This window comes from Heloderma suspectum, chromosome 5 (genome assembly GCF_057233095.1).
Source record: "Heloderma suspectum isolate Gila_16-S chromosome 5, 16-S_ref, whole genome shotgun sequence".
Classification (NCBI taxonomy): domain Eukaryota; kingdom Metazoa; phylum Chordata; class Lepidosauria; order Squamata; family Helodermatidae; genus Heloderma; species Heloderma suspectum.
In genome coordinates, this window is record NC_139462.1 from 2,165,859 (window position 1) to 2,191,681 (window position 25,823).

The window sequence follows — 25,823 nt, forward strand, 5'->3', positions numbered from 1 at the left end:
GCTAGACTAGTGGCGGACCGGGAGTTGGGTGACTTCCCTGGCTCTGCTCTGAGAACACCGACAGAGATAAGCTCACACAAACTCTGACATTCTAAAAACTGAATAGGCCTAAACTCTTCTAGGCTACTTTTAATCATATCTTGGCTATAACGTTGCTCTCATAATGCTTCTTCACTCTAAAAATTTACTCCCCTCCCGCCACACTGTCTCGGCTTGGTTGCTCAGAGATTGGTGAAGGGAAGCAACTGTCTAACCTAGGGAGCGTGTAAACACATTGCCAGTGCTTCTAAGCTTTCACTGAGTCTACTTGAAAATCTAAATCTAAATTATTTCAAACACATTAAAAACAACAAAACCATCTCTTTTGCAAGGAGAAAAGGAGAGCTCTATGATCCCCTCCTCTTTGCAAAAGTAAACTTACAGTTAAAGGGCAGTTTTGAACTGCACAGCTCTTAACACCAAGGGAACAACAATTATACCTTTACACGCTTCTTAAACATGGACTAAGGAAACTGAGGGTTGTGTGGGCGGAGGGGACTTTTGGGGCTATCAGTCACTAGACAGGCTAGCCAGGGATTCACAACATGATACACACTCCCTTCTTTTCCCTTAACCTGGCACGCAAAACAAACTGCCAGAACTTAGGATGTTGCAGGGAGATGGGGGGCTGCATTATACTTGCATTATACTTGCAGCCATCCATTTTCTTTAGGAGGAAAAGAAGATATCGTAGTGGCCGTCTATGATTTGCAGGACTTCAAAGTAAAACTTTACAGTTTGTACTTGTAAATCCCAAGTTCAAAACAAGACACAATGAGGTATAGGGCAACCAAATCTTTGCTTTGTCAGGGGCAACAAATGACTCAGGTCATCTTTTTCTGCTGGGGTCTCAAACAGGAAAACAGTCTTAATTTGCAGTTGTAACATCACCTACAGCATCAGCCAGCCAGCTATGCCTGTCTCAGTGTTTTTGGAGACAGCCACTACGATATCTTCTTTTCCTCTCAATCAGGTTGGGTCTCCCAGCTTACAGCTTGTTGGCAGCTTGCAGGAGCATAGTAGTAGCGTGTTTTTGGCTTGGCCAGGAATGTATTGCCAGGTTTCTCGATCTCTTCAATGCACACACTCAGGCAGTCCAACACTGGACACTCAAATCAGTGAGATTTCATTGCAGGGAATCCAACGACAAAAGTTTAAGGGTTACACTCTTCAGAAATCATATAGCTGATGGCCGGTAGCTACAAGCTCTATGAAATTCTAACACAGTTCAAAACTAAACACTGTTACCTTGACAGAGATCTTCAACGTGGTCTCTCTGCTTCATTCTGCCTTGGGACCGTCCTCTGGCGCACTTCCCACTCTAAGAGGGGTCTATCCCGTGCCCTGGGCACTGATTCTTCACCTTTACTCCGTTCCTCGTCTTCATCTTCTGGGTCTTCATCTTCAGTTTCCACTTCCTAGGGATTTCACCCCAATTAGGCGAGGTGATGATGCTGTACACTTCAGAACACTGGGGGCACTTCTGAGCTTGGCGTACCAGGCTAACAGCTACGTCTTTGGCTTCACGCTCCCACGCCGCATTAGAGGCCAGGCTGTCCTGCAACGTTTCTCTAATTAACAGCCTTAGATCTTTCTCTTTTTCCAGCTTGGCCTTGAGCTGTTCTGCTGTTTCCTCTCTCCGTTCTGATTCCTTCTGCCCGACAGCTCTTAAAGCTGTCAGCATTAACCATGCTTGAGGTCCTGCATGTCGCTTCTCTTTAGCTGACCACGTTTCCAGCTGCAGAGATTCCAATGCAGTTTCCAGACCCACTGGTGTGCTGTCCTCTTCGACCTCTGGCCATGCAATCGGGCCACACAGGACTGCCAGTTGCTTTGTGGCTGGACCCCACAGCTCCAACGGTGGCCAGCCCGGGAGTCGGTTTAACACGCCGACCCCCCGATCCTCCTTCCCTGGGAATCTGAACACAGCAGTATCCTTGGCGCCCTGCTTGCTGAGTCAATTGTGTTGCCCCGGCCGTGGGCTTCAACCTCTTAGTTTAGAGGTGCCAAGATAGTGATAAATCAGATCCAGGTTTACTGATAAAGGAGTACTTTATTGAGTAACTTACAGCACACAGGTGTACCCAGTGGTTGGATCAGACAGCTTCTCTGAACCCAGAGCCATGGGGTACAATGGGTTTTCTACCATACATGTTAGCAATCAGGCAGCATGACAGCAGCGAGCGCCTCCTAGTGTTCATTCCCAACATAGACTACCCAGGCTTGGTTCTCAGCACAGCCACCTGTAGCTTTAAGGTAAAGAAAGTTCACTTCCCAGGCAGAGTGCTTGGTAACACTCTCACTCATTAGTATGGAATGTGCTAGACCGCGCTATTGGCCCTTTGACTCATCTCCACATGCTCGGAGGCTTACTAGCAAGGGAATTGCACTAATAATGAACTTAAACAAGCATTATGGATCTCTAGGCCCCTCTAACACTACAGGTGACTCGATAACACTCCTGGGGCCAATACAGCCATCCCACACATGGCTTTTTGTTTTGTCCAGGTTTCACAGGCACACCCATTTTGCGTTCTGGTTTTGAGACATCTTTTCGATGTCTCTTCCCCATCCTTCACCCCATCCACACACTTCTGGACACCGTCACCAGCTAAGGGTGGCTGTGGCCATCTGGCTGCGACCCAATTTGGCACTGTTTTTGGATGGCCTGCCTTTCCCCTCTGTACGAGGGAGGATGTGGAGAACCCTGCACGGGCCATACCTGGGTGCAGTGCCCAAGCCCATGCAAGAGGCGGGTTGGGGGTCACCACGAGCAATGCACGGAGGATCATCACAGCACTGTGGGCCAGCATAGGAACCCCCTGGGCTGGTCCTGGATGCCCAGCATTTTCTCTGTGCTGTGCAGGCTGCGCCCTGCCTTGAGTAGGGCAGGGGCTGGACCATCTGCAGGCCCTCCTCCACACTCAGTTGTCAGGTCTGGGGCTTTTCTGGACCTGCAGCCTCTTTGCACACAGGAGACACGCATCCGGGCCACCGAGAGGGACCCCAAGTATCACTTGCATAGCATGTCTGTAACGAACCGCTATGGGGGTGAGGAAGTGACCCATATGCTGCTGGCTGAGACCCGGGCTGAGACCCAGCGCTGGATGGAGGCCTTTTGGCAGCACTTCTACGACCTGAGTGAGTGGAAGGGGCCCTGGCTTTGTGGGCAGGCCTCGCAGGCAGGCAGGCATTTGTGAGGGGAGGCTCTGGGGGAATCTCCCACCACTCTTCCTGGGGGAGGGGCTGCTTTGGAGGCATTCCCAGGGGGGTGCTTGAACAATCACAGGGGTAGAAGCCATCGTGGCTTCTCCCCCTGCCCATGCTGCGCACCCGCCCCCTGCTCGCACCATTACCTATGCTGCAGCGTAGGTTGTCCTTTTGCCCGAACCCAGCACGCGGCCGGGGGGGGGGGGGGGGACACTTGGTACCCACCCTACAGCAATTCATGGCTTGTAGGGCAGGTATTAAGCAACCTCTGCTATGCCGCGTGTCGGGTTCAGCAGCAACCTGTTGGGTTCAGCAGCACGCAGCATGTGCAGGGGCGGGGGGAGAAGCCACGATGGCTTCTTCAACCCCCGTGATTGTCTGAAGCCAGACGCTGTCTGTGTCTTTAAAAGCAGATGTAGAAGTAAAGACAGATGGGGACTGACAGTGCAGGCAATGAGGTGGGGTGGTTCGAGTGTGATTGGGTGGGGGCATGACTTGGAGGCCCACGGAGTGACCCAAAAGGGCAGAACTGACCAAGAGTCTTGTAGCACCTTAAAGACCAACATGCCTTCATTGCAAAGATGCCACAAGACGCCTGGCGGTGTTTGCTGCCCTTCCAGAAATCACTGCCCCTGGGGGAAACACAGCCCAGGCGCCCACACAGGGCAGGCGCAGGCTGCGAGCCAGGGAGGGGGCTGCCATCCCCGACCCATCATGTGCGTCTCCTCACAGGCCAGTGGAAGCACTGCTGCGATGAGCTCATGAAGGTGGAGGAGCCGTCACCACGCCGCCCGCCAGCTCTGCTGCCCAGGCAGGGATCCCTGTACCACGAGATGGGTGCGTGCCCGGAGACGAGGGCTCTGCTGTGGCCCAGAGCGCCTTCCATATTGGCAGCCTTGATGCTGCTGCCGCCGCTTGGTGCTGCGCCCACCCCTGCTGTCTGGGCACAGGCAGGGTGGCACATGCCCTGTGCGCGCCCATGAGGAGACCCAGGCCTGCTCCCCAGGGCAGCTTATTCCAGCCACCCGAGAATTGGCCCCCATGTCAGAACACCCCCGCTTGAGAAGCCTGGAATTGGGCTGGGGGTGGAACAGAACACAGGAAGGCCTCTAGCCCCCTCTGGTGAGGTGGGTTTCCCTGGAGACCCTCTGACGGTACCACGGTCCTTGGGGAACTGGAGGTGGGGGTGACCAAAGGGTCTCTGTCTTTTCTGCCCCTCCTTCCAAGTGCCCATCTCTGGGGGCCCGTCTTTCTCTCTGGTTTCCGTGACGCCCACCGCGCCTGCACCCCTTCTCCAGATATATGTGTCTGTAACTCTCTGCTCTCCTGCTGCTTTCTCTCTGCATGTCTCCCTTTTCTGTCTCTTCCTCTCCGTCCTGCCCTCCCTGCTCGCCCCAGCTCTCCCTGGCCCTGGGGGTCCACCCTCCGGCTGCGAGGGGCTCCTGTTGCAGGACAACGCTGTCTCTGCGGAGATTCGAGCGCTGCTGTCCTCCTATTACAGTGAGAGGTGACGTAACCCCTCCCAGAGGCGGGAGGTAGACAGGAGTCCTGTGAGCCCCCCAGGGGGCCCAGCTGGCAGGGAGGAGGGCTGGAGCAGTGCTTGGTGGGTGGCGGGGCAGGGTGGGGCCGCGGACCCTGCAAGGCGTGGTGTGGCGGTGCAGCCCCGGCGAGCTTCTGCGGAAAAGGAGCCCTCTGCTGCGGGACTGGCAGCCTCAGCATAGGGCTGGGCGGGCGGAGCAAGCGGCCCCCGTGAATGTCTGGGCCAAGCCCCTGCGGCACTGTAGGCACCCTGAGGAGCACCTCCCGCCTGCACCACGGTAACCCCCCTCTCCTTCCAGCTATTGAGCCTGTGGACGACATCGAGGCCGTGACGGAGATCCTGGCGCGCCGGGTGTCGGGCCTGGGTCGCCCCGCATGGCTGTCTCTCTTCGAGGGCTCCACAGGCAGCGTGGCTTCGGACAGCGACAGCAGTGCCAACGCCAGCCCCTGCCCCCCGCGCCCGCCCTGGGGCCGGCCTCGCACCCTCTCCCTCGACGCCAAGCTCAGCATGCTGAAGGGTCGCTCGGACCGCCCACCACCACCCCCCGCCCCCAGGCCCTCCGGCTCCTCCAGCAGCGGCAGCCCAACCCCTGAGGCAGAGTGGCCCCCACGGCCCCACACCCGGCCAAGGTTTGACCCTCACTTGTGGCTGCAGTCCCAGGTCTGAGGAGGCGACCCGGCAGGGTGGCAACTGGACAGCAAGGGACTGAGGGGCCAGCTCCCTCCTGCTGCCGACCAAGGAGCAGCTGCCCTGGGCCAGCCCCCCGCCTCCCCCTGCTCTGCCTTCCTGCAGGGCAGGGCCCCACTGGAGAGGTGGAGGCAGCTCCCTGGAGCAGGTGGGAGCATGGGTGCTGGGCTTGTGCCAGCCATCCAGCAAGCTCTCAAGACTGCTCCATGCTTCCAGGACAGCTGTGGCCCAACTTGAAGTGAGTTGGGGGGCAGAGGCCCATGCCTGAGGGCCATGATCCAGTGGACTGACCTGAGAAGCACCCCCCTCCTTCCTCCCTTGGTGAGAAACTGGAGTGCCGCGGTCTGGAAAATGTACGGCACCGTGGGGCAGGGCCTTTTGGAATCCCCGAGAGCAGGCAGCTCACACTTGCCCTGTCCCGGAAGGCCTCCTCCCCCAGAACGAGGGGGGCCCAGCCTGGCCTCAGAGTCCCGCACACACTCTTTCTCTAACCATCTCCCTGAGCTTCAGGGATCTGTACCAATGCAGAGGTAGCGGAGTGGGCTGGCTGGCAGGCAGGCCCCCATCCCCGGTTGGTCCGTCTGCGCCAAGGGGCTGGGCCAACTCCTCTTTGGTATGCATTAAAATGTATTTAACAGTTCCTTTGTCCATGCAAGCTGGCTTGGCAGGAGTGGGGGGGCTGGACAGGGTCGGTGGCTCTTCGGAGCTCGTGGCCTTTGAGGTCAGGATCACGGATCAGGAGCACCGCAACTGCTGAAGGGCCGAGCGCAAGGCCGCTGGGGAGGCCAAGAGATCCCTGAAACCTTCCTGGGAGCGTTTGCTGGGGCAGGCAATGGCTGGTGCAGGCCGTGTGGCGCCTCGAGGAGGGGGCTGAACCAGTGGCTGCTTGCAAGGAGCACCATGCCAAGAAGGGCGGGGCGGGCGTGCCTGCCCTTCCTGGGGCAGGTGCTGAGCAGCCGCATCACCATAGCACCCAGGCAGATGGGAACGCTCAGCCCAGCTGAAGACAGACCAGCCAGGAGCCTGGCAGGAGCGACTGCCCCAGGCATGTGTGCTGGCTGGGGCCCCCGCCCAGGGACAGGTGCTGCTGCTCTCCCCTGGAGCCTCCCCTCATGACATGCTGGGGGGGGGGGGTGCTGTAGCATTGGCCTGCAAACTGAAGACACACACACACACACACACCACCCTGCACTGCTCACGCCTCCAGCAAGGAAGGAAGGGGCCTCCCCGGCCTGCATCCTTCCCCCTCCCTCGGCCTGCATTCCCACAGAGACCCGCAAACAGCAGGCTCCCGCCTTTGCTTTATTGGGGGAGGGGGGCTGCGTCTTGGAGCAGGGGTCCGCTGCCCCCAAGTCAGAAGTGCAGAGGGGCTCATCCAAGCAGAAGCTCAGCTGGGGACTGCAGGTGCTGGAGTCGGGCAGCTCTCATCTCTGCGGGTGGAGGGAGGGATCCCCAGCGTAACCTCTGTGTCCCACCACGGCCTGGTTGCCTGTGTGCGCCTGCTCACCTGGGGAGAGACGAGCCATTCGGCGGAGGCCGGATGGAGGAGAGCTTCCCCACCCGACTGGGTGCAAGCCAGGCCAGGGAGGGGCAGGGGGCGCAGAGGACAGGGCAATACCTGCTCCAAGGTGGCACGATGCTTCTTCTGGGAGTTTGGCATCAGCGGATGAGTTGCTCTGGAAAAGGAGCCAAGGTCACTGAAACAGATGCCTTTGGGCCCTGGCGAGGAGGGGCCCCTGATGACTCATCTCCTATGCCCCCCCCCAGTGGACAGTTACCTGGCCTGGCTCTTGGCCTCCTCTGTGCCAGCCCCCCTCTTCCAACGCTGCCACCCCATCAGGTCCAGAATGTGGGACTGTTACAGGCTGGCTGGGAGCAGGGATTGGAACGGGCGCATCAGCTGGGGCAGGGAGGGGGGAAGAGACAGCGCTGAAGGCTGTGCCCTCACAGCCGCCCTTCCCACCCATCCCCAGGCCAAAAGTGGGGGGGGGTCAAACAGCCACATGCCAGTTCAGGCAAGCCACACCTCACCCCCCCAGCCCCCCCATGAAGCTGGCTTGTGGCCTCTGGGGCTCCAAGATTTCCAGCAGAGAAAGCTCCCCCGCCCCCCGATCCCACTCAGGGCCCTTTGCAGGTGAAGCAGGCACTGTCTTCCCACTAAGCTACAGGCCCCCCCACCCCAAACAGCCACAGAGCCTGCCAAGGGTCAGGAACTGGGAAGGGGCTCTGGTGGAAGAGTGGGAGAAGGCTGAGGCCCCAGGAAGGAATACCCCTTCAGGCCTGGGGGGGGGGCATGCCCTGATGTGGGTTTCCAGATTCCCACATCTAAAGGAAATGGGGGGCATACCTCTTGTGGGGTTCTCTTCCAGTAGAGGCACATTTGTGGGGGGAGAACCCAGGCTGGGCTCCCCCCAATTGTCTGGGCTGCAGAGAGAGGAGGTGTCTGTGGAGTCAATGTGGGGCAGGGCTTCCTCACAGGGAGCAGCAAGTGGAGAGCAGGCAGAGGAGAGGGGTCCAGCTCTAGGCAGAGGGGGTTCAGTTGGGGTCACAGGCCTCATTTCAGGGGAGTGGGCAAGGCTGGGGGGCTGAGGCGGGATTGCCATGGCACGGGACCTTGTAGGGGGAGGGCTCCCTTGAGGGGGGACACTTGTTCTGTGGGGGCTGGGAGGTCTGCCAGGGGAGGACAGCTCCATGCCAGCAGCGTGGCCATTGGAGGGCGGGGTGGGGTGGGGCAGGCCCAGCCACGGCGGGGGGCCTCCAGCCCCAGGCGTGTTGAGCAATGGCGCTGCTTGGGAGCCGGCCCCAGCTGGAGGAGGGGTGGTGGGGTGGGTGCTGGTCCTGGATGGGGCCCCCAGGGCCAGCAGGGTGGGAGGCAGTGGGCCCCTGCCCTCAGGGTCCCTCCTCTCTGGAGCTGGGGTGGGAGACCGGGGTCCAGCCCAGGGTTTGGTGCTGACAGCGGGTGGGTGCTTAGATTGATGGGGGCTCGGAAGAGGAGCTGCAGGAGGAGAGCGGGGCAACACCGAGGGCTGGAAGTCTCCCAGCAGGGGCGCAGGGGCAGGATCCGGGCGGCGGAAGATGTAGGCCGATTCCGTGAGGCTGCGCTGGTAGCGGAGGAAAGGCCGCCGTGGCGTTCCTGATCCAGGACAGGGGCGGGGGTGAAAGAACAAAGATACACCGGGTCCAAAACTGAACAAATTGTGCTTAATCTTTTACATTTCCTGGAGGTCAGGGGGAATGGGAAATTTGGTGGACAAACAGACTGGAAATGTCACACTATTTACATGACCTAACCCAAAACAAGTACAATGAAGGTGCCCAGAGGTTATCCCACCCATGGGAATGGGCTTCTGCTTGCCAAGAAAACGCCCCTCCAGCCTGGTTCTTCGCAAGAGTGTCAACTCTTCAGTTTCCACCACCAGGAACCCACTCCCCCAAAGGTCAAATAATAAGGCCCGGCGAGGTTCTCCCAAGTTCCGGGGCACAGCAGCCACACTGCTCTGGGCCAGCGCAGGGAGCTCTGTGAGTGGTGCACACGAGGGCACTTTCATTGGCATCCTGCAAACTCCCAGGCCTCCCCACGGCGGGGGGGGGGGGCCACACGGCCCAGCACGTGGCACAGCTGCCATGGCCCTGGGGAGGGCCCCACTCACCTGGCTGCCCCCCCGTGGAAGATGGTGGTTCCGAGGGCCCCCCCGTGGGGCCCGACCGTTCCCTCTGCTGGAAGAGGCCCCATGGATTGACTGAGCGCTGTGCAGCCAGCGCACCTGCCTCCTGCCAACGAGAAGAGCAGAGGCCCGCCACAGTTCCAAGTGCCATCCGGGGCGGGCTGCAGGGAGTGGCACGCTATCCGGCCCACGGAGGAAGCAGCCAGCCGGACCCCCAGAGAAGCAGGGTGTGGGGGCAGCCCCCTGCCACTGTTTGCACCAGCAGGGGGGTCTCCTTTCTCTGGCAGGAATATCATGGAGCCATCCTAGAGCTAACCTGCATGTCACCACAAACCTGCCCCGTCAAATTTGTCCTGGTGTTTTGGGGGACCCCCACTGGGGCAAGGGCCCCTCTGCACTGCCAACAGCCTAACCAAACAGCTGGCCCAACCGAACCTTTCTCACGTGCTCAGTTTAAATCACAGGAGTTTAGCGATTGGACCCAGCACGGATGTGACGCGCGGTGTGCCTGGCTGCGGCTTCAAAGTCGGGGGGGGGGGGTGTCTGGATTGATGGCAGGCGCAGAACTGACAAAAGGAAGCCCTGCCCCGCACAGCCCACCGTTCACTGAGGGCAGCCGCCCCCAACTTGGCACCCTCCAGATGTGTTGGACTACAGCCAGGGATGATGAGAGTTGTAGTCCAACACATCTGGTGATTCGACTGTTGCAAGATGCACCAATGGCCCTGAGCTTCAATGGGTTTGCAAAGGGGCATCCAGGAAGAGAGGCCAAATCTGCCAATGCAGCCATCAGCCATGGTAGCCAAGTGGGGCCTCCGTGTTCAGGGGCAGCCCACCTCACCACCAGCTGGGAAGGGGCCATCATGCCATGCCTGCAACTCCTAGACAGACAGCTGGCTGGCTGCTTCTGGGGATGGCTCTGGCCTGGATGGACCACATCTGGGCTAGCAAGGCAGCCCTCCTGTCCTTGAAGGCTCCCAAGCCATGGAAGCATGTCCCATCAGCCTCCACTTGGGGGTCCAAATATTTGAACCCCCCCCCAAGATGTCCCTTTGAATCTTGACCGCAGCTGTTCTGCCACAGTATCTGTGGGGGACCTTTGCTCCATCTTAGGAGAAGGGGCATGGCACACGTTCTCCCCAGGCCCCTTTCACTCACCGTGGCCTTTTCTGCAGAGCAACTCTGAGGAGTTTGTTCAAAGAGTGGCTTCTCTCGCACCCAGTGCTGCTGCTCCTGTTGGAGGAAAGAGACTGGAAATCGGAGAGGTGGACAAGGCTGCAGGCATACATTCCACAGGGGAAGCGCCTCCCACCTGTGTGATTCTTGCCTGCCAGTAGGGCTGGTAAATCCCGCAAAGGCAGCCCCTTCTCTGCCTGGATCCCTTGCTCCTCCATGGGAAAAGGCCACGCTTTCTCCCCCCCACCACCAGCGGCACAGCCACAGGCTTCCAGACCCAGGGGGTGCAACCTGAAAGAGGGACTCACCCACTGAGCCTCTTCCCGCCTGCGCTCCTCGGCCTCCAGCTGGGCCTGCCGTTTCCTGGGGGGAGAAGTCGAGGCGACTGAGCCAGCTGGAGCGGGAGGGAAGGAAACGCGCTGGCGATTTTCTTCAGCGTCTCCTCGGGTTGGGGCTTAACCGAGGGTGGGATGCTTTTACTGTGGGCTGCTGGATGGCTGGGGCTGGGTTTGTGAGGTGCCTGTTTGTTTCTGCAGGGCCTTTAGCCATGAGTATGGGGGAAGTTGCTGATCATCAGCGAAGACTGAACTGGGGGGGGGGGTATCCCACTGCAACATGCCATTCCACAGCGAGACAAGGGCCTGGCAGAATCACCAGCTCCCTCCACTGGAAAATCCCAAGAGCATTCAGGGATCTGCTGGATTCCATTAGTCTCCTGGGGTGGACCATTCCAGTGGCCCCCCACCCCCACCCCTCTGCCACAGGGCAAAGCCGGCACTGCAAGGCCAAAAGTTACAAGGAAATGGTCTGACTGCAACAACAGGGCCATTTCACACCTGTGCGTGCTATTTTTGGACCATCCATCTCGCCAAACGCCAAATGAAGGATGCGCCCAGCTTTATGTGTGCAGCCGGTGACCAACTGAGGCAGTCCCATGGCTGCCGGCTCGGCGAGTCCCAAGCCGGCAACCCAGAGGCACCCTTGGCATGCCTAATAAAGCCCCCCAGAACTACCACCCTGGGTGCCTGCGCACCATGCCTGAGCTGACTTCGGCCAGGGAGGTTGTTGGGCAGTGGGGTGGGCGGCACCCCCAGCCCATTTTTATGGCTCAGCACAAGGTGGGATGGCTTCCTGGCAAGGGAGACAGAAGACCTATGGACCACAGCGACACCCCCCACCAGCCCACACTGTGCTGCACCGAGGACCCAAGAGGACAGAACTGGGTCGGGCCAGCTCCACCCAGGCCATCCAACCAGGTTGCAGGGACTCACGCCTGCCGGCTCCTCATCCATGATTAAGTCATGGATGAGCACGGTCTCATTATGGGCCAATCTGGCATTTAGCCACAGTGCTGCAAGGTTGGGAGGGCCAGTGGGGAGCTGCCAGGGGCCTGAGAACAGGGGGAAGGCACAGAAAGAGAACAGGGTGCAAACCCTTGTGAGTCCTATTGTCTGGGGGACCCCACAGCCCCAGCCTGCCGTATCTCACTCGCCCCAGTCACTGGGATAGAGGCACCGCCCACACACAGGTCCCCAAGGCAGCAGCATCCAAGCACATCGTCACTAGACCCCACTTCACCCCCCAACACTCATCCACCATAACAGCAGCAGGCCAGGCAGTCACCATCTCGAGTGCATACGCACGCACACCCCCTCGGAACACTCTTCCGCGCCCAGCTGAGCCCCACACTCCCCATGCTCTCCAGCAGCATCCACGTTAGAATGATGGGCTCTACAGCCACCGGCAAAACCAGCGCCAGGCTTGCTGCCCCACTAATGCAACTGAGGTCAGCTCAGAGCATCACCAAGGGCAGCGCTCCAGCACCACACTGACACGCCTGCCGCTACAGACCCCCACGCCATCACCCCCCCTGCAGCCCAGCCTCTCAGCCAGGAGGACCCTCCCCCACTGGCCCCCACCAGACTCACCCTGGGTGGTGGCGGCAGCAAATTCAACCTAAACTGACCCCCCATACCCCGCCTCTCACTTGGGGCAGCTGGAACTCAAACCCCACGCACAGCCCTTGACATCCGTCTTCATCAAGAGGTCAGTGCACCTTCCTTACGCTGGGATTTGGTTGCTGAGAAAAAATAACCAAGGGCAGAGGAGGGCAGAGGAGGGCCGAGCAAGGGGCTCTGCAGGCACGTGGGCCCAGCCCTGAAGGGCCACCCCGGAGCACTGCCGCCTTCCTCCCGCACTCCAGGAGCGCAAGGAGTGCAGGCAGCGGCCATGTCTGTGCACAGAGCCCGGCAGGCTGGTATGTGCTCTGGGGGAGCATAGCCGGAGCCTGGAGGTCGCGGCTGCTTGTCTGTGGAGAAGCAGGCAAAGGTGCCCCTGCCCGCAGGCTGCCGGGGACGGGATGGCGCCAGGCCAGTGCCGCTCACCGCTGCTCCTGGACCAACTGCTCCTGCTCCTGGGCCCGCTGCTCCCGCGCCGCCGCCTCCTGCCGCTCCTCCTCCATACGCTGGCGCTCCCAGCGCCGCCGCTCCTCCTGGGCCCGCCGCCGCTCCTCCTCCCGCCGCTCCTCCTCTTCCCTCTAGGGAGGTGTGCATGCGTACAGGGCAAGATGGGCAGGATGGGCCCTCCGTCCCCCTCGCCCGTCTCTTCCCCTTGGCACAGCACAGCCCCACCTCAGGCTGCCCATCCACAGGCCGTTCCCGCCGTTCGTGTGGCGCGCCTGGCAGCCCTCAAGGCTGGGGGAGCTCAGCTGCTTCCTCCCAGAGGTGCCCCCCAACAGCCCACGCACACACCCCTCACCGCAGCCTGTGCCCAAAAGGAGCTCCTCTTGGTGCGGCGGATCTCCAGGGCCGGATTTGTCTTCTTGTAGTTGGTGCCCTGAGGAGAAAAAACTCCTGTCAAAGTGGGGCGGGGGCAGAAGAGCAGCTCATGCCCAAGCTCAGTCCAAATCCCTCTCTCTCGAAGCGGGGGGCGGGGGAGGCACCCACACAGCCCAAAGCGCTTCCAAAGGGGCCAGGGTGGCCTTTCTGCGGGAGGCAGAGTGGAGGGGCTGATCACTCTGCCTGCCTGCAGGGACTGGCACTCCATGGCCTGCTGGCTGCAACTGTCATCCAGACGCCCTGAGGGGCTGTGGCAGAGTCCCTGGCAGTTTGGCCCCCTTTCTGCAGGGCTGCCAGAATGGGGGAGCGCTTGACAGACCCAAAGGCAAAGCGCAACCTTGAGACCGTGCCAATGGGCTGCACCTCCAACCCAGGGAACTGCCCCCAGGTGCCAAAGAGAAACATCTGCCAGGTGGGAGAAGAAGCGCTTTTGAAGCCAGGCCCCGCTGCCCTTCTGGCATCTCCCCCTCCTCCAGGTGCCACAACTGGCTGGGCTGAACAGAGCCCAGGACAGAGGTCTACAAAATGATGCCTGGTGTGGAGAATGTGGACAGGGGGACATTTTTCTCCCTCTCTCAAAATACTAGAACCCAGCGGGGTCCTCCCACGGAGCTGCTTGCTGGGAGCTTCTGGACAGATAAAAGGAAGGGCCTCTCCACATACTTATGGGATTCGCTACCACAGGATGTGGTGATGGCCGCCAATTTGGATGGCTTCAAAAGTGGGTTGGAGAAATTCCTGGAGGAGAAGGCCATCAATGGCTACTAGTCCTGATGGCTATGTGCTACTTCCAGTGCCAGAGGCAGTGAGCCCATGTACAGCAGTTGCTGGGGCACATGGGTGGGAGGGTGCTGTTGCACTCATGCCCTGGTCGACAGCTGGTTGGCCACTGTGTGAACAGAATGCTGGACTAGCTGGAGCCTTGGTCTGATCCAGCAGGGCTCTTCTTGTGTTCTTATGAGCCCTGTTCCACTGGAACCAGGGAAGAATTCATAGAATCATGGAATAGTAGGGTTGGAAGGGGCCTACGAGGCCATCGAGTCCCACCCCCTGCTCAGTGCAGGAATCCAGGTCAGGTTGCTCCCCTCTCTTCTCTGGGCTGGGCTGACATAACAAAAGGGCCCAGAGTCTAATGTTGCTGATGCTCCCGACACACACATTGCAAGATCGCACGAAAGAGACAACCCCACTCAAGCAGTAATGCTGGACTACAACCCCCACCACCCCCATCCAATGGCCATGCCAGGGCTGATGGGAGTTGGAGCTGAGCAGCATCCCAGCACTTGCGACATGGACAGAGCTCCATCCTCACTTGACGGGACTTGGGGCTGCCGCTGGCTGCTTCCCAGCACCCCCTGCTATGCCTCCTGCTCGTGTCCCTCTTACCACCAGCTCCTGAGGGTCACCAAGCGGCACTTTCTTGCGGGCGGCACCCCCTGCTGGAGCAATCAGGGCCACCATGTGCCTCAGTCCATCCTGGGTCACCTCCTCAGCCCGGCTGGCCTTCACCACCAGGTGGGCTTCCTGCAAGGGAGGGGGAGGTGAAACACCGCTGTTCTGCTCCGCAACACTGATCTAGCAGCAGCGGCAGACTAGGTGCTGCTCAGCACCACAGGAGGGCGGCATGTCCGGTGAGCTAATGTTAGGGACGGTGTGCGTGTGCATGATTGTACACTCGGACTTCCTCTCTGGAGATTGAGCGGGCTGCTCCTGCCCGGCTGCGCTGTCTCGTTCCCTTTAGATGAGCAGGGCAGGAATAGGGTGGGCAAGGGGAGTGGAGAGCAGGACGCTGGGCCAGGCAAGGCCCAGGGGGGATCGGGGGGGCTGCTGGGAAGAGGGGCGGTCTGGCCACCTGAGAACAGAGGGCCATTCCACGCCAGGACGCAGGGCGGGAGCAGCAGAGAAATGACCGGGGGGGGGCATTCCGTCCTGGGAAATGTGAAGATAGTAGTGCCTTTGAACATGGGCAGAGTGCACTGCCACGTCTCTTAATACTACTCCCGAAAGCCTCCTTTGCCTGGGCTCAGGCTCTCAGCTGCTCCTCCCTTTTCCCAGCCACGCAAACTGCCCCCTCATCAGGGAAGGCTTCCAAAGTGCCTGCAAGGTAAGGAGCAAGAGAGTGAAGCTCATAGTGGGCCCCATCCACTGCCCCCGCTCTCTCTCCATGCCTCTCTCGCTGAGTGAAGCCCTGCAAACCCCTCCCCACCCCCAAGCACCCAACCCCAGCCTCCCTCCCACCCATGGGCCCAGGTAGTTGCCAGGGCAATGGAGGGGGAGGGGGCTGAGAAGAACATAAGAACGAAGCAGTTTCCACCCCCCACCCCACCCCACCCCTGATCTTTAGTTCCTGGCCCCAGATTCCTGGAATGTGTCAGCTCTTGGGAACCAACAGGCTGCAGCTGGTTTTCCTCTGGCTGCCGGGACCAGAGGAGGCTGGGAGGCACGCTGCAGCGTGGGGGAGGAAGGCAGGCGTCCAGATGGCAGAAGCAGCCCTGGTGTGCAGAGGGCCAGGGGATGGAGGAGCAGCGCCTGCTCTCAAGGGCTGAGAGACGCCGTCTGCCAGGGCTGGAGGTGGCATGACAGTGCAGCCCCTGGCCGTGGGGCAGGGAAGGCAGGAGGAGGGCCAGGCAGCTGCTCCCAACCCCACTGAGGACTATTGCCAGAGCGGCCAGCACTCCTCGATCCCTCCGAGGGCGCGAGGCACAAGAGAAGGGACATGTCCAGAGCAGCTCAGCACCCTGGGGAAGGAGCCAAAGGTTGCCAGGGCACTCTCGTAGGAAGCCTGGCAGAGAGCGAGAGCAAGGGGCGCAGGCCAGTCCCTGCTCTCTGGACCGCCCACACACAGGCCCAGCCAGTTCTTGTGTCAGGAACCCACCTTAAAGAAGGTCCGGATGGCCGGCAGGTGGCCGGCACATGCTTGACGGCGCAGCTCCGAGACCGTCTCACCAACCTAGAGCCAAACAGAGAACTTAGTCATCACTGCACGTCTGCCCACCTTCTCCTAAAGGCTCTTGGGGGCAGCGGGGTGGGCAGCAGCACATTCTTAAAGCAGGAGGCCCAAGCTGGTGGCTCAAATGCGCAGCTGTGGCTTCCTCATGCGCAGGCTTCCCACCCCCAACTGGGCTTTGTGCACAGAGTTTGTGGCACGATATCTAGTCTCAGGGTCATGCATTGTGGGGTGAGGGTGGTGGCACAGGATTGCTGGGGGGGGGCAGCTTGAGTCAACTAATTCTGAGGAAACCCAGATGTGACCCCCCCTCGTGCTCTGTTTCCCCCAGCTTCAGCTCCAGTGAGGCAATGCAGCGGGGAGGGGATCTTTTCTCTGCTTTGAGGTGGTTGTTCTTTAAACTCATGGTGTCTGAGCACACCAGCAGCTCTGCAGCACGGTGCACGGCTCCTGGCAATGCTGGCGTGTGCCCTTCTGACTCAACAGTTTTTTAAGAAAATGAAGTCCAAAAGTCGGGGAGGCATTCGTGGTGGGGGTAGGGCCACACAATACTTTTTGGGTGGAAAATCCAAATCCTCCCCCCCACACACACACCAGCCCCCCAGACCTGTTCCTACAAATGAACAATCCAACAGGATGTTCTCCGCTACGTGCCCCACTGAAATAAAGGCGCCGCAAATGAGCCCGTTTCCTTCTGCGGGGGTTGTGGAGGAGAGCGGCTGAGGCAGGGCACTGTGCCCCATGGCTCGACCTGCCTGCCTTCCGCTCCTCTGCTTGCAGGGGCGGCCCCCCTTCGCCCATGGTGGGCCCGTCTCTGGGTGTCCCGCACACGCCAGCTGGGCCATCTCAGCACCACCCCCAGGCACGCTGTGCTCCGCGTCCAGGATGTTTGGCCTTCTCTGGCTGTGTCTTTTCCTCTCAAGGAGGAAGGCACAGGAGGATCAGAGAGACCCTCCCAGAGAGCGGGCGGGAGGTGGGGAAGACAGTGGCGCTGTGGCAGGAGCGGATTCCAGAGGTGGAGCCACCGCACCCGCGGAGACTCCTTTGGTGGGTTCTGTGGGGCTGCTCCTTCCCGAGGACCACCCTCCTGCGTGGGCTGGCCGCGTCACCCTCCTGGAGGGGAGTGAACCACCACAGTCTCCGCAGCCACACTGGGCGTGTGGCCTGCGCCTCGGAGAGGTAAGAGCTGCCCCAGGGGGCAGGAGGGGCAAATGGCTACCTCTGCTCTGTGGGGCTTGCTGAGGCATCGCCCCTCCTACAACAGCCCCACACACACACACACACCCCGCTGCACACGCATGGATGCGCTCGCATGCCACTCACCCAATGGATGAGGACCACATGCTGCTGCCCTGTAGTGGCATCTGGTAGGCGGCACAGCCCATACATGATGTGGCTGCTCTGGAAGTGCCTGGCAAGCTCATCGGGTCCCCCAGCTGGAGAGGGAGATGGGGTGAAAGGGGGAGGGGCTCGCACCGCCTCCAGCTCCTGCCTCTAGCCAGCCAGACTGGCAGTCGCAGCGTGCAGCCTGAGGCCTTCCTGGCACGGTGCAGGGCCAGAGATGCCAGGGCCAAGGTGGCACACAGCCCTTGGCCACTGCTTGGACCCATGGCCAGGACAGCGGGTTCCACATGGCCACTGCCTGAGGCAACCCAGCCCTGCCCAGGACTAGAGCCACCGATCCCTCCCAGGGTTCTTTGGAGAGCCAGGGGGCCACACGGGCAGAGGCGACAGAGAGGTCAGTGCCGGGACTCCCACGTGGCATGTAAAAAGGTCCTCGGCCCAGTCCCTGGCAGAGTCCAGAAAGACCCCTCTCTGCCCGAGACCCTGCAGGCCATCAGCAGCAGGCAACGCCAGTCATACTGAGGTACATGGACCCGGGCAGTCTGGCTTGGAAGAAGGCCGCTTCCGGTGTCCCTTCTTCCCGAGACACCCGGACTCTGCTCTGAAGCGGGCTCCTTGGGAGGCCCTGGGCAAGTCCCTCAGGCTCCGCTGCCCATCGTTCCTGTGGAGGCAAGGCGGACGGTGGCATGGGAGTGTGAAGTGTCTCACCTCCAGAGTCCAGGAGCTTGAGCTCGTTGGATTTTTCATATGCAAAGAGGGCCCTGGTGGGGGAGAAATAGGGGCCCTGATGAGGTGCTGAGGACAGGGACTTGGGATGACCTTCCTCTCCGCCTCCCCTTTGCCGCCCATAAAGCTCCCCAGGCCAGGAAGGCACCAATGTCAGCCTCACGGAGTGCTCTGCAGGCCCCACGGCTCTTTGGGGCCCTGTGAGCTCCCACTCCCCCCCTCCTCTGGGCATGGGGCTCCACTCTGGGGCACAGGCCAGCTTCTCTGAGGCTTCTGGCAGCCTGTCCCGAGCCCAGCACCCTTCTCGATGCATGACAACTGGAACCGGAACGCCGCCCCTAGGCAGACACGCTGCGGCCTCCTCCCAAAGAGGACCTGCAGGGCACGGCCAGGGCTCTGGCAACCCCACCCCGCCCCCACCCCATCCAGGTCCGCCACCAAGCTGACCGCCTCAGTCCCACCGGGGCTTTGCCTGCCTTGTCTGAAGACCCTCCGGCCTTGGGCAGCTCTGGCCATGCCTGCTCCCACCGGGGTGCGATGAGGAAGGAGCTCACAGAATCCAGCCACAGGGGACTGGCATGAACTCCTTGTCTGGTGGGATGTGGGGTGGCAGACGCGTTCAAGGGAGCACCGCTGCGTCTGCAGGGGTCCGTGTCATGCTGCCCACCCATCTCGCCAGCCCACAGCCAGGCTGGTCCCTTGGGCAAGGCAGGCAACGGCAGTTCCCACACTCAGCCCCACCAAGTCTGGGTGACACAGCAGGGGAGGAGCAGCCTGCAGTCACAGCACACCCAAGGCACGCGGCTGCAGACCGGGCAATGGGGCAGCGCAAAGGGAGGCAGCAGGGCTGCACCCAGAGGCGTCAGGAGGCTGGCAGGGACAAGCCCCAGCACTGGTCCTCAGCCCCTCCCCCAGTGCCTGTCACTCTGGCAACCATCTGAGAGCCAGCATGCACTCGCTCCCCCCCGCCGCATGGCTCCTCGGTTGGCTCGCCACTGTGAGGCCTGGCCCAAACTGGGAAGACCTCTGTCTGGCTAGGCCACCGTTCCCCACCTGGGTGCCCTCCAGATGTGTTGGACCACGCCGCTCAGCACTCCTAAGCATGGGCTAGGCTGGCTGAGGCTGATGGGAGCTGCAGTCCAAAACATCTAGAGGGCACCAGGTGGGGGACAGCTGAGCTGGGCCAAGTCTGCTTCCCCCCCGCCAATGCCCCTCCCCAGCTCCCAGAGGGGCTCCCTGCCCCCAGACCAGCCTCTCCAGGAGAAGGCCGAGGAAGCAGTGCCAGGGGCGGGGGGCACACACCAACAAGGCTGCACCAGGCAGGGCAAAAGAGCTGGAGGCAGAAGACAAGGCCCAAAGCAGCTGGAGCTGTGCAAGAGAAGTTCCCTCAGGATTGTGCCCCATGCAGACCTGGAGCAGCAGCAGCAGCAGGGTAATGGGGATTGTTTGGCTGAGGCACCCAGACAGCTTCAGCTGTCCCTGTGGGGGGGGATACACATGGGGGCGGCTCCGCTTAGGAAACAGGCAGCAGGGGCGGGGGCATGGCAGGGGCTACAGCGACACGAGCAGTGGGCAGGGAGACTGTAGCCGCTTCCTCTCAAAGCATGGTACTCTGGATTGTCCCTCTGGTTTTAGACAAACACAAGGAAGTCCTTTTTCACCCAACACATCATTAAAGTTTGGGATTTGTTGCCTGGGGACCTTTTAACGGCTGCCAGCATCATAACTGCCTTTCCAAAGACATGCTTTAGTCAAACGTCAAGAGGAGACGGCCAAGCAATGGCTCTTAGGCACAGCAGGTAAGTGGAGCCTCCAAGATCTGAGGCTGTCTACCTCCAAGGACCACTCCCAGCCCCCTGCCTGGGCTTCACAGCCCATCAGCGGCCCATCACCTGCCTGCCCTGCTTGTGGGCACCGCAGATGCGCTTCCCACTGGCCTGGGCTGAGAACGAGATGCTGGCCAGGTGGGCCCAGCGCAGGCAGGTCTTCTGCCTTGGCCGGCCTGCTCCCTGCCCTGCCGCTCCAGCAGAGCGCCTGCTTCCTTGGGGGGGGGGGGGGCTCCTGCAGAAGAGGGGCTTGTGCCAGCAACACCACCCGCCCGCCCCGCCCCCTCATGCTTGGGCTCACAGCCGTCCGGGGAAGCCCGACAGACCGGTCCCCCTCCCCTCCCCGCCCAGACTCGGGCGCTGGATGCATGAAGCGGCCTCCACTCAGGACGAAGGGGCTGTGGGCCGGGCTCCGCCCTCCGCCCAGCCACAGGGTGCCCAGAAGGGCCCCAAAGCCACCACGCCAGGGAAGCCTGGGAGGGCGCCCCCATCCCAAGCATCTCTTTGCATGGGGGCGGCTCCCCCTGGACTGAGAGCCCACACGCTCCCTCCTCCCTCATGCCTCCCTATAGGGTCGGGCCCTGCTGGCCAAGATCACACTGCAGCCACAGCTACTTCAGGGCCCAGTGCTGGAGCTGGCCCAGGATGAAAGAGCGGCTGGCCCCTCCCCCCTCCTGGAGAAGCCCATCCCCGCTCCACCCCCCCCACACACACTCCTGCGTCTCCCCTGGCTCCTGTCACACACACCTGTGGCGGCACGCACACCGGCTGGCCGTGTCTGGGCCCAGCCACGCTGCACATACCACCGGGCAGGGGGTGCTCCTCTGCCAGAGCAGGGCTAGGGGGAGCGGGTGCAAAGTACTCCAGGAGAGGCTCCAAGGAGAGCACCTGCCCAGATGCCCCACGGCTGAGGGCAGCCCCACACCACTCGCCAACTGTGGGCCATGCCACGGGCTCCCTGTGCAACACTGCAGCCAATGCAGCCAATGCTGGGGAGCTGCGCTGATGTCGCCACTCAGGTCAGCTGCCTAGGCACCCAGGCCCTGGGGGGATGGAGCCTGCGAAGGGTCCAGGGGCCTCTGCCAGGAGGGAGGGGAAGGGTCTTGCCGCTGTCCTGCCTGAAGGGGACAGGGCCTCCACACCACAGCCAGCTTTCTCTTCTGAGGAGCTAACCAAAGGGGTCAGCGGAGGAGGGGGCCACGTCTCCCACAGCCTACCCCTCCCCCGCCAGCCCCTGCCCCTCTCCTTGAAGTCCCCTCCCCCCAGCCCCACCCTCCTGCTGCCTCTGCTGACATCACCCTCAAGCAAAGGCCGAGGCAAAAGGCAGGCTCAGCCAAGCCGGGTTTCCTGCTGGGGAGGGGAAAGAGCAGGGATGTGCTGCTTGCAGAGGGGAGGGCAGCAGGCTCAGGCTTTCCCCCAGTGCACTCACAAAGGGGCAGGGGAAAACACAGATGAGAAAGACATTCTGCACATGCTCAGGAGCACGCTCTTCCTGGAGCTCTTGTGCTGCACACAAGTTTTGGGCTGAGCTCTGGCACAAATGCAGCCCTGCATGGGTGCCCTCCCTGCATACTTTTTGCATTCTGATTGGAGAAGACCATGGCAGGATCTCTGCTGATCACCAGCAAATGGCTCCCCAGTTCGGACAACTTTCATCTCTCTGCTGCAGCAGCAGGCAGGGCAGAGGAGGGCGTTTTATTTTCCAGACCAGGGCAAAAGGTGAACATTTAGCCCTTGCCTGGGTAGAGACAGCTTGCTGCTTTCTCCAGTTATGAAGACTCTTCACAAGCTACAGAGAGGCAGGTCTTCTTCTGGACACTTCCAGACATGCATCTTAAGCACACCTGTCAGGAAAGGTCGTGCAAGAAGCGCACACATTTGCTTGCTCGTCCTGCTAGGAATGGGAACCCCGTCCTGCTGAAGGAAGCAAGCTAGTCCAGATTCCACCCTGGCCTACGTCCTGGCTCGGACATGCAGCTGGGCAGCAAGATGGTGGCAAAGAGCTTCTCCTCCACCTGAAGTCCAGGTGCCGGGGATCCTGGCTAATCTCCTAGAAGCCCTCAGCCCAACCAGATTCCGTACTGCACAATCCTGAAGCTGAACGCGGGGGGCGGGGGAGCCAAGAGCCTTCCTCCAGGACAGAGGCTTCCTACTGACTAACCATCCCTCCTCCAAAGACGACCACTCCCTCCCTGACATGGACACCTGGAAGGAAGGAATCTGCAATGACATTGCAAGCATGTGTAGCCGCGGGGCCCTTGTGCCTGAAGAGAACCCCTGTGTAGCTCAGCAGGTCTGGGTCGGGGTCCTACCTGGAGGGGAAGGTGAACTGGGAACAAACAAGCAGCAGAATCACCCCGCCTGCAGCTGCCACGCCTCGGCTCTGTCCCTGAAGGCGCTGTGCACAGGATCCCGCTCTCAGGGGGCAGCATGGCTGAGGAAACGGGGCTGGCACAGCTGGCTTCCCTCCCCACATCGGAGGATTGGGCAGCTTGTGGCCCTCTGAGTGCTTTTGGCCAACAACTCCCATCAGCCCTAGCCAGCCCAGCCAATGGGGAGGGCCAACGGGAGCTGTAGGCCAAAACAACCAGAAGACCACAAGCTGCCCACCCCGTGCTGGGGGAAGCCAGCTTTGTTCCTGTGGCAGATGCCACCTGCTCCACCTCTTCCTGGCCGCTGCTTGGTCCAGCCAAGCTGCCCCCTCCCCGCCCCTCCAGTTCTTTGGGTTTCTGCAGGTTGGAAAATAAGTCCAAAATCCACCCATGTTTCATAACCTGCGTGCTGCTTGTCCTCCCCACAACAGTCCCCACTGCTGACTCAGTCGGATCTTCCCCTGGAACATGACTGGAAGGCAGCAGGATTAGGCAAGAGCTGCGCTAGGAGGGGAAGGGCTAACAGCAGCCATGGTGATGGCCCGGGGGAGTGCAGGTGGCCGCCAGGGGTTATGCGGTGACAAAGGGAAGCTGACATTTACCCAAAGGGCTGAGAGAGGTTCCACTCCCTCCTCTGGGGAAAGGGCCTGGGGGGCAGGTGCTGTGCCGTGGAATCTCCTGGGACTGGATGCAAAGGGGGGCCAGGCACCTCCTGGCTGGGCTGGCAGCCAGCCCTTTCCCCTCCCCACCAGGTCCATGCTGCCACAAACACCCTTGGCCAGACTCACCCACCAAGTCGTGGAACCTGTTGAACTGACAAGGGTGAGGTGAGTGGGAGGGCAGAGCCCAAAAGCAGGACATCCTGAGAGACCCAGGGCCCTGGGTCCTTGCCGGCCTTGCCTGGCACACCAGGGCCCCGCTGCATTCCACCCAAACCGGCCTGGAAGAGGGGCTGGCTGCCAGGATCTGGGGCCCCTATTCCTAGCTCAGATTCCCCCCCCCTTGCATTTACAGGGGAGGTGGGGGAGAACCACAGAAGAACCACACTCTGCAGCAGCCACGTTTTGGGGTTGGGGGGGTTAAACACACACACACACACACACACACACACACACGAAAAGCAGCCCATGACCAGCACAGGGGTTCCTTTCCTGCTCAAAATAGCCCCCCCCCCCGCGCAGCTACTTTTCTCCTTGGAGGGGGAGGGGTCATATGGGGCCAACTGGAGGCATCGCCAGGATGCCTCTGTCTGTCTCCTGCTCTGGGGCAAGCGAGGAGCGGAACCCCAGCAACTGGAGGGCAGGCATGCCCTGCGCCTGGCAGCAGCAGGGATGATTCTGGATCCTGCCCTTACTTCCCAGCAGTGAGCCCCGACATCCAGGCAGGACCCAGGCCAATCTCCTTGCGCCTCTCAGGAACAGGTCTCACGGGGTTTGCGGGGGAGGGCTCCGGCTGACCTTGGCCGCGGGGCTCGCTTCCCTCTTCTCCTTGCAGGAGAGGGCGGGGTCCCGATCTCAACGCTTTGCCTACCCCCAAGGAGCCCTGCTGCCTGCCTGGGGCTGGGGACCACCCGGGAGGCGCCCGCCACCAAGTGGCGCCGTCCCTCCGCGGGGGAGGCGGCTTGGTCCTGTCCCGGAAGGCTCCACGTGCCTGGCCGGCGGAGGCTTCGTTCAGCGCATGGGTCTGAAGGAGAGGCCCGGGCCGGGCGGGGAGTCGGGGGGCTCCCTGCTCGCGAAGTCAGGCTCACCCTGGGGCAGCCTTCCCCGACCTGGTGCCCCCCCCCCGATGTTTTAGACCACAGGTCCCAGCATTCCTGGCCACTGGCCATGTTTGCTGGGGCTGATGGGTGTTAAAAGTCCAATAAAACGTTTGGAGAGCACCAGGTGGGGCGACGCTGCCCTAGGGTGGGATGGAGGGGGGGAGAAGGAGAAGAGAGCAGGGGACGACACCCCCACCCACCCCGACGGGATGCCGCTGGGGATTCTGACCAGCCCGGGGAGGGGAGCACTCGCCCAGGCCGCGCTCCCCCTCGCTGCCCGCGCGCCTTTCCCGGCCCACTCACCAGCTGGCCGCCGCTCGCCCGCTCGCCACGTCGCCCTTGGCGGCCAGCAACGCCAGGCTGTGCTTCTCCAGGTCCACGGCGCTGCTGCCCATCTCGCGACCCCGACCGACGGCCGCACCGCCTGGCTCTCCGGACGCCCCGCGCCGAGCTGGCGGCAGTCCGGGAGGAACACGCCCTAGGCGGGGCCACTCCCGCCCAGCCCACCACGGGGAGGGCGCAGCCCAGAGCCTGCCTTTGGCCCGCCTCGTCGGGGCGCAAAAGGAGCCCGGCGACGGGGAGGTGCCAGGAGCGGGGCGGGGCGCTGCAGGAAACTCCCAGCCAGAGGCCTCCCGAGCGCGGAGCGCCTGCCTTTGCCCCAAAGCATGGGCGGGGGCGCCTCCGAGGATGCGCGGCGTCCCTTCAGGGGACAGCTTCCCCTTCACGCGTATGCCCCTCTTCGGTTTGGGCTCAGAGTTCGGCTGCGTGGACTGGCACGCGCCAAACACACCGGGCAGCGGAGACACTGCGTATGCATCGTCTCGATTTTGCACGTTTGGCTTGTGTCTTTCACTATCTTGCCCTCGCCCTCTGTGTTCACACGATACGGAAGTCACTTGATTCCCTCACTGAATGGTTACGGCCCTGGACAGCCGCCCGCGGTGTCCCAGACCGCTGATTTGCAGCCCCTGCGAAGAACCCGCGATGGGCCTCTGCAGGTGGGCCTAGAGACCCCGGGGTCCGCTGCGCGCACGGCTGAGGACGAGGGAGCGCGAGGCCTGGGAGAGCGCAGCGCGTGTGCGCGCAGGAGGAGCCGCGCCGTCTTCCAGCAAGTGTCCCGTGTTGCGGCCCTTTGCGGAGGGAAGAATAATGCTGAGCCCGCCCTGCATGGGAAAGGCTTTGACCTAAAGAGTTCAAAGAGTTTAGGCCTCGCCCAGCAGAGGCTGCAGCAAATGAGGCATGATGGCATGGGAACAGGGGCACTAGCCCATTTTTTATTAAATAAGTAAGCTTGGGCACAAACAGCATCACTTATGTCCAGCCGACACAAGGGCCACCTTGACATCCAAAAGATCAGCCCGGGCAACTTCCCCAGGAAGAGACTTTGAGGCATCAGAGGAAATCAGACACACTGGAAATTGCCACCTCATCTTGGCAGGAGGAAATAAGCCACAGTGCACACACACCAGCTGCCAAATACTGGCCATGCAGGGTTTCCTTTGGCTACCGTGTGCTGAAGCGTTGGTCTCAATAGGCTCTCACTCTGAGAAAAGCAGTCCTTGCAGCAGCACAGCCACAGGGGAGCAGGAAGATGCCTCCCTTCCCATGATGCCTCCTTTCCTAGCTAGGAAGAAGATGGGTATCTTTCATTCTGTGGTTGGCTACTGAGTGAGTAGCGATGTTACAGAGAAAATG

The 25,823-nt window shown here is 61.2% G+C and overlaps 2 protein-coding genes across 7 annotated transcripts in view; one reads left to right on the top strand and one right to left on the bottom strand.

Moving 5' to 3' along the window:
• Positions 1–6,117, top strand: part of RTKN (rhotekin) — a 45,945-nt gene extending 39,828 nt beyond the window's left edge. For 2 of the 4 annotated variants that reach the window (XM_084855176.1, XM_084855179.1), the window contains exons 10-12: positions 3,015–3,180; positions 3,982–4,086; positions 5,088–6,116. In XM_084855176.1, the coding sequence (XP_084711302.1) occupies positions 3,015–3,180; positions 3,982–4,086; positions 5,088–5,455 (639 nt within the window). In that variant the 3' untranslated portion in view covers positions 5,456–6,116. Of the gene's footprint in view, positions 1–3,014; positions 3,181–3,981; positions 4,087–5,087 lie in introns of all 4 variants that reach the window. The other 2 variants (XM_084855178.1, XM_084855177.1) reach the window with 1 other exon arrangement.
• A 642-nt stretch (positions 6,118–6,759) lies between these two features.
• LOC146343494 (uncharacterized) lies at positions 6,760–24,681 on the bottom strand. 3 transcript variants are annotated; one of them, XM_084855175.1, is made up of 15 exons: positions 24,432–24,636; positions 21,736–21,841; positions 18,154–18,206; positions 17,425–17,537; positions 16,030–16,104; positions 14,541–14,678; positions 13,075–13,152; positions 12,702–12,853; positions 10,626–10,680; positions 10,300–10,374; positions 9,127–9,247; positions 7,824–8,609; positions 7,255–7,376; positions 7,095–7,152; positions 6,760–6,983 (listed from the first exon to the last, which is right to left on the bottom strand). In XM_084855175.1, exons 4-15 carry the CDS (start codon positions 17,488–17,490, stop codon positions 6,901–6,903), a joined length of 1,809 nt encoding a protein of 602 aa, XP_084711301.1. In that variant the 5' UTR covers positions 17,491–17,537; positions 18,154–18,206; positions 21,736–21,841; positions 24,432–24,636; the 3' UTR covers positions 6,760–6,900. The 3 variants fall into 3 exon arrangements, 2 of the variants coding, with proteins under 2 accessions (XP_084711301.1, XP_084711299.1); XR_014791918.1 differs by lacking the exon at positions 21,736–21,841 and having other exon boundaries at positions 6,765–6,983; positions 7,824–7,996; positions 8,497–8,609; positions 24,432–24,623; XM_084855173.1 differs by lacking the exon at positions 21,736–21,841 and having other exon boundaries at positions 24,432–24,681.
• Between the last annotated feature and the right edge of the window lie 1,142 nt (positions 24,682–25,823).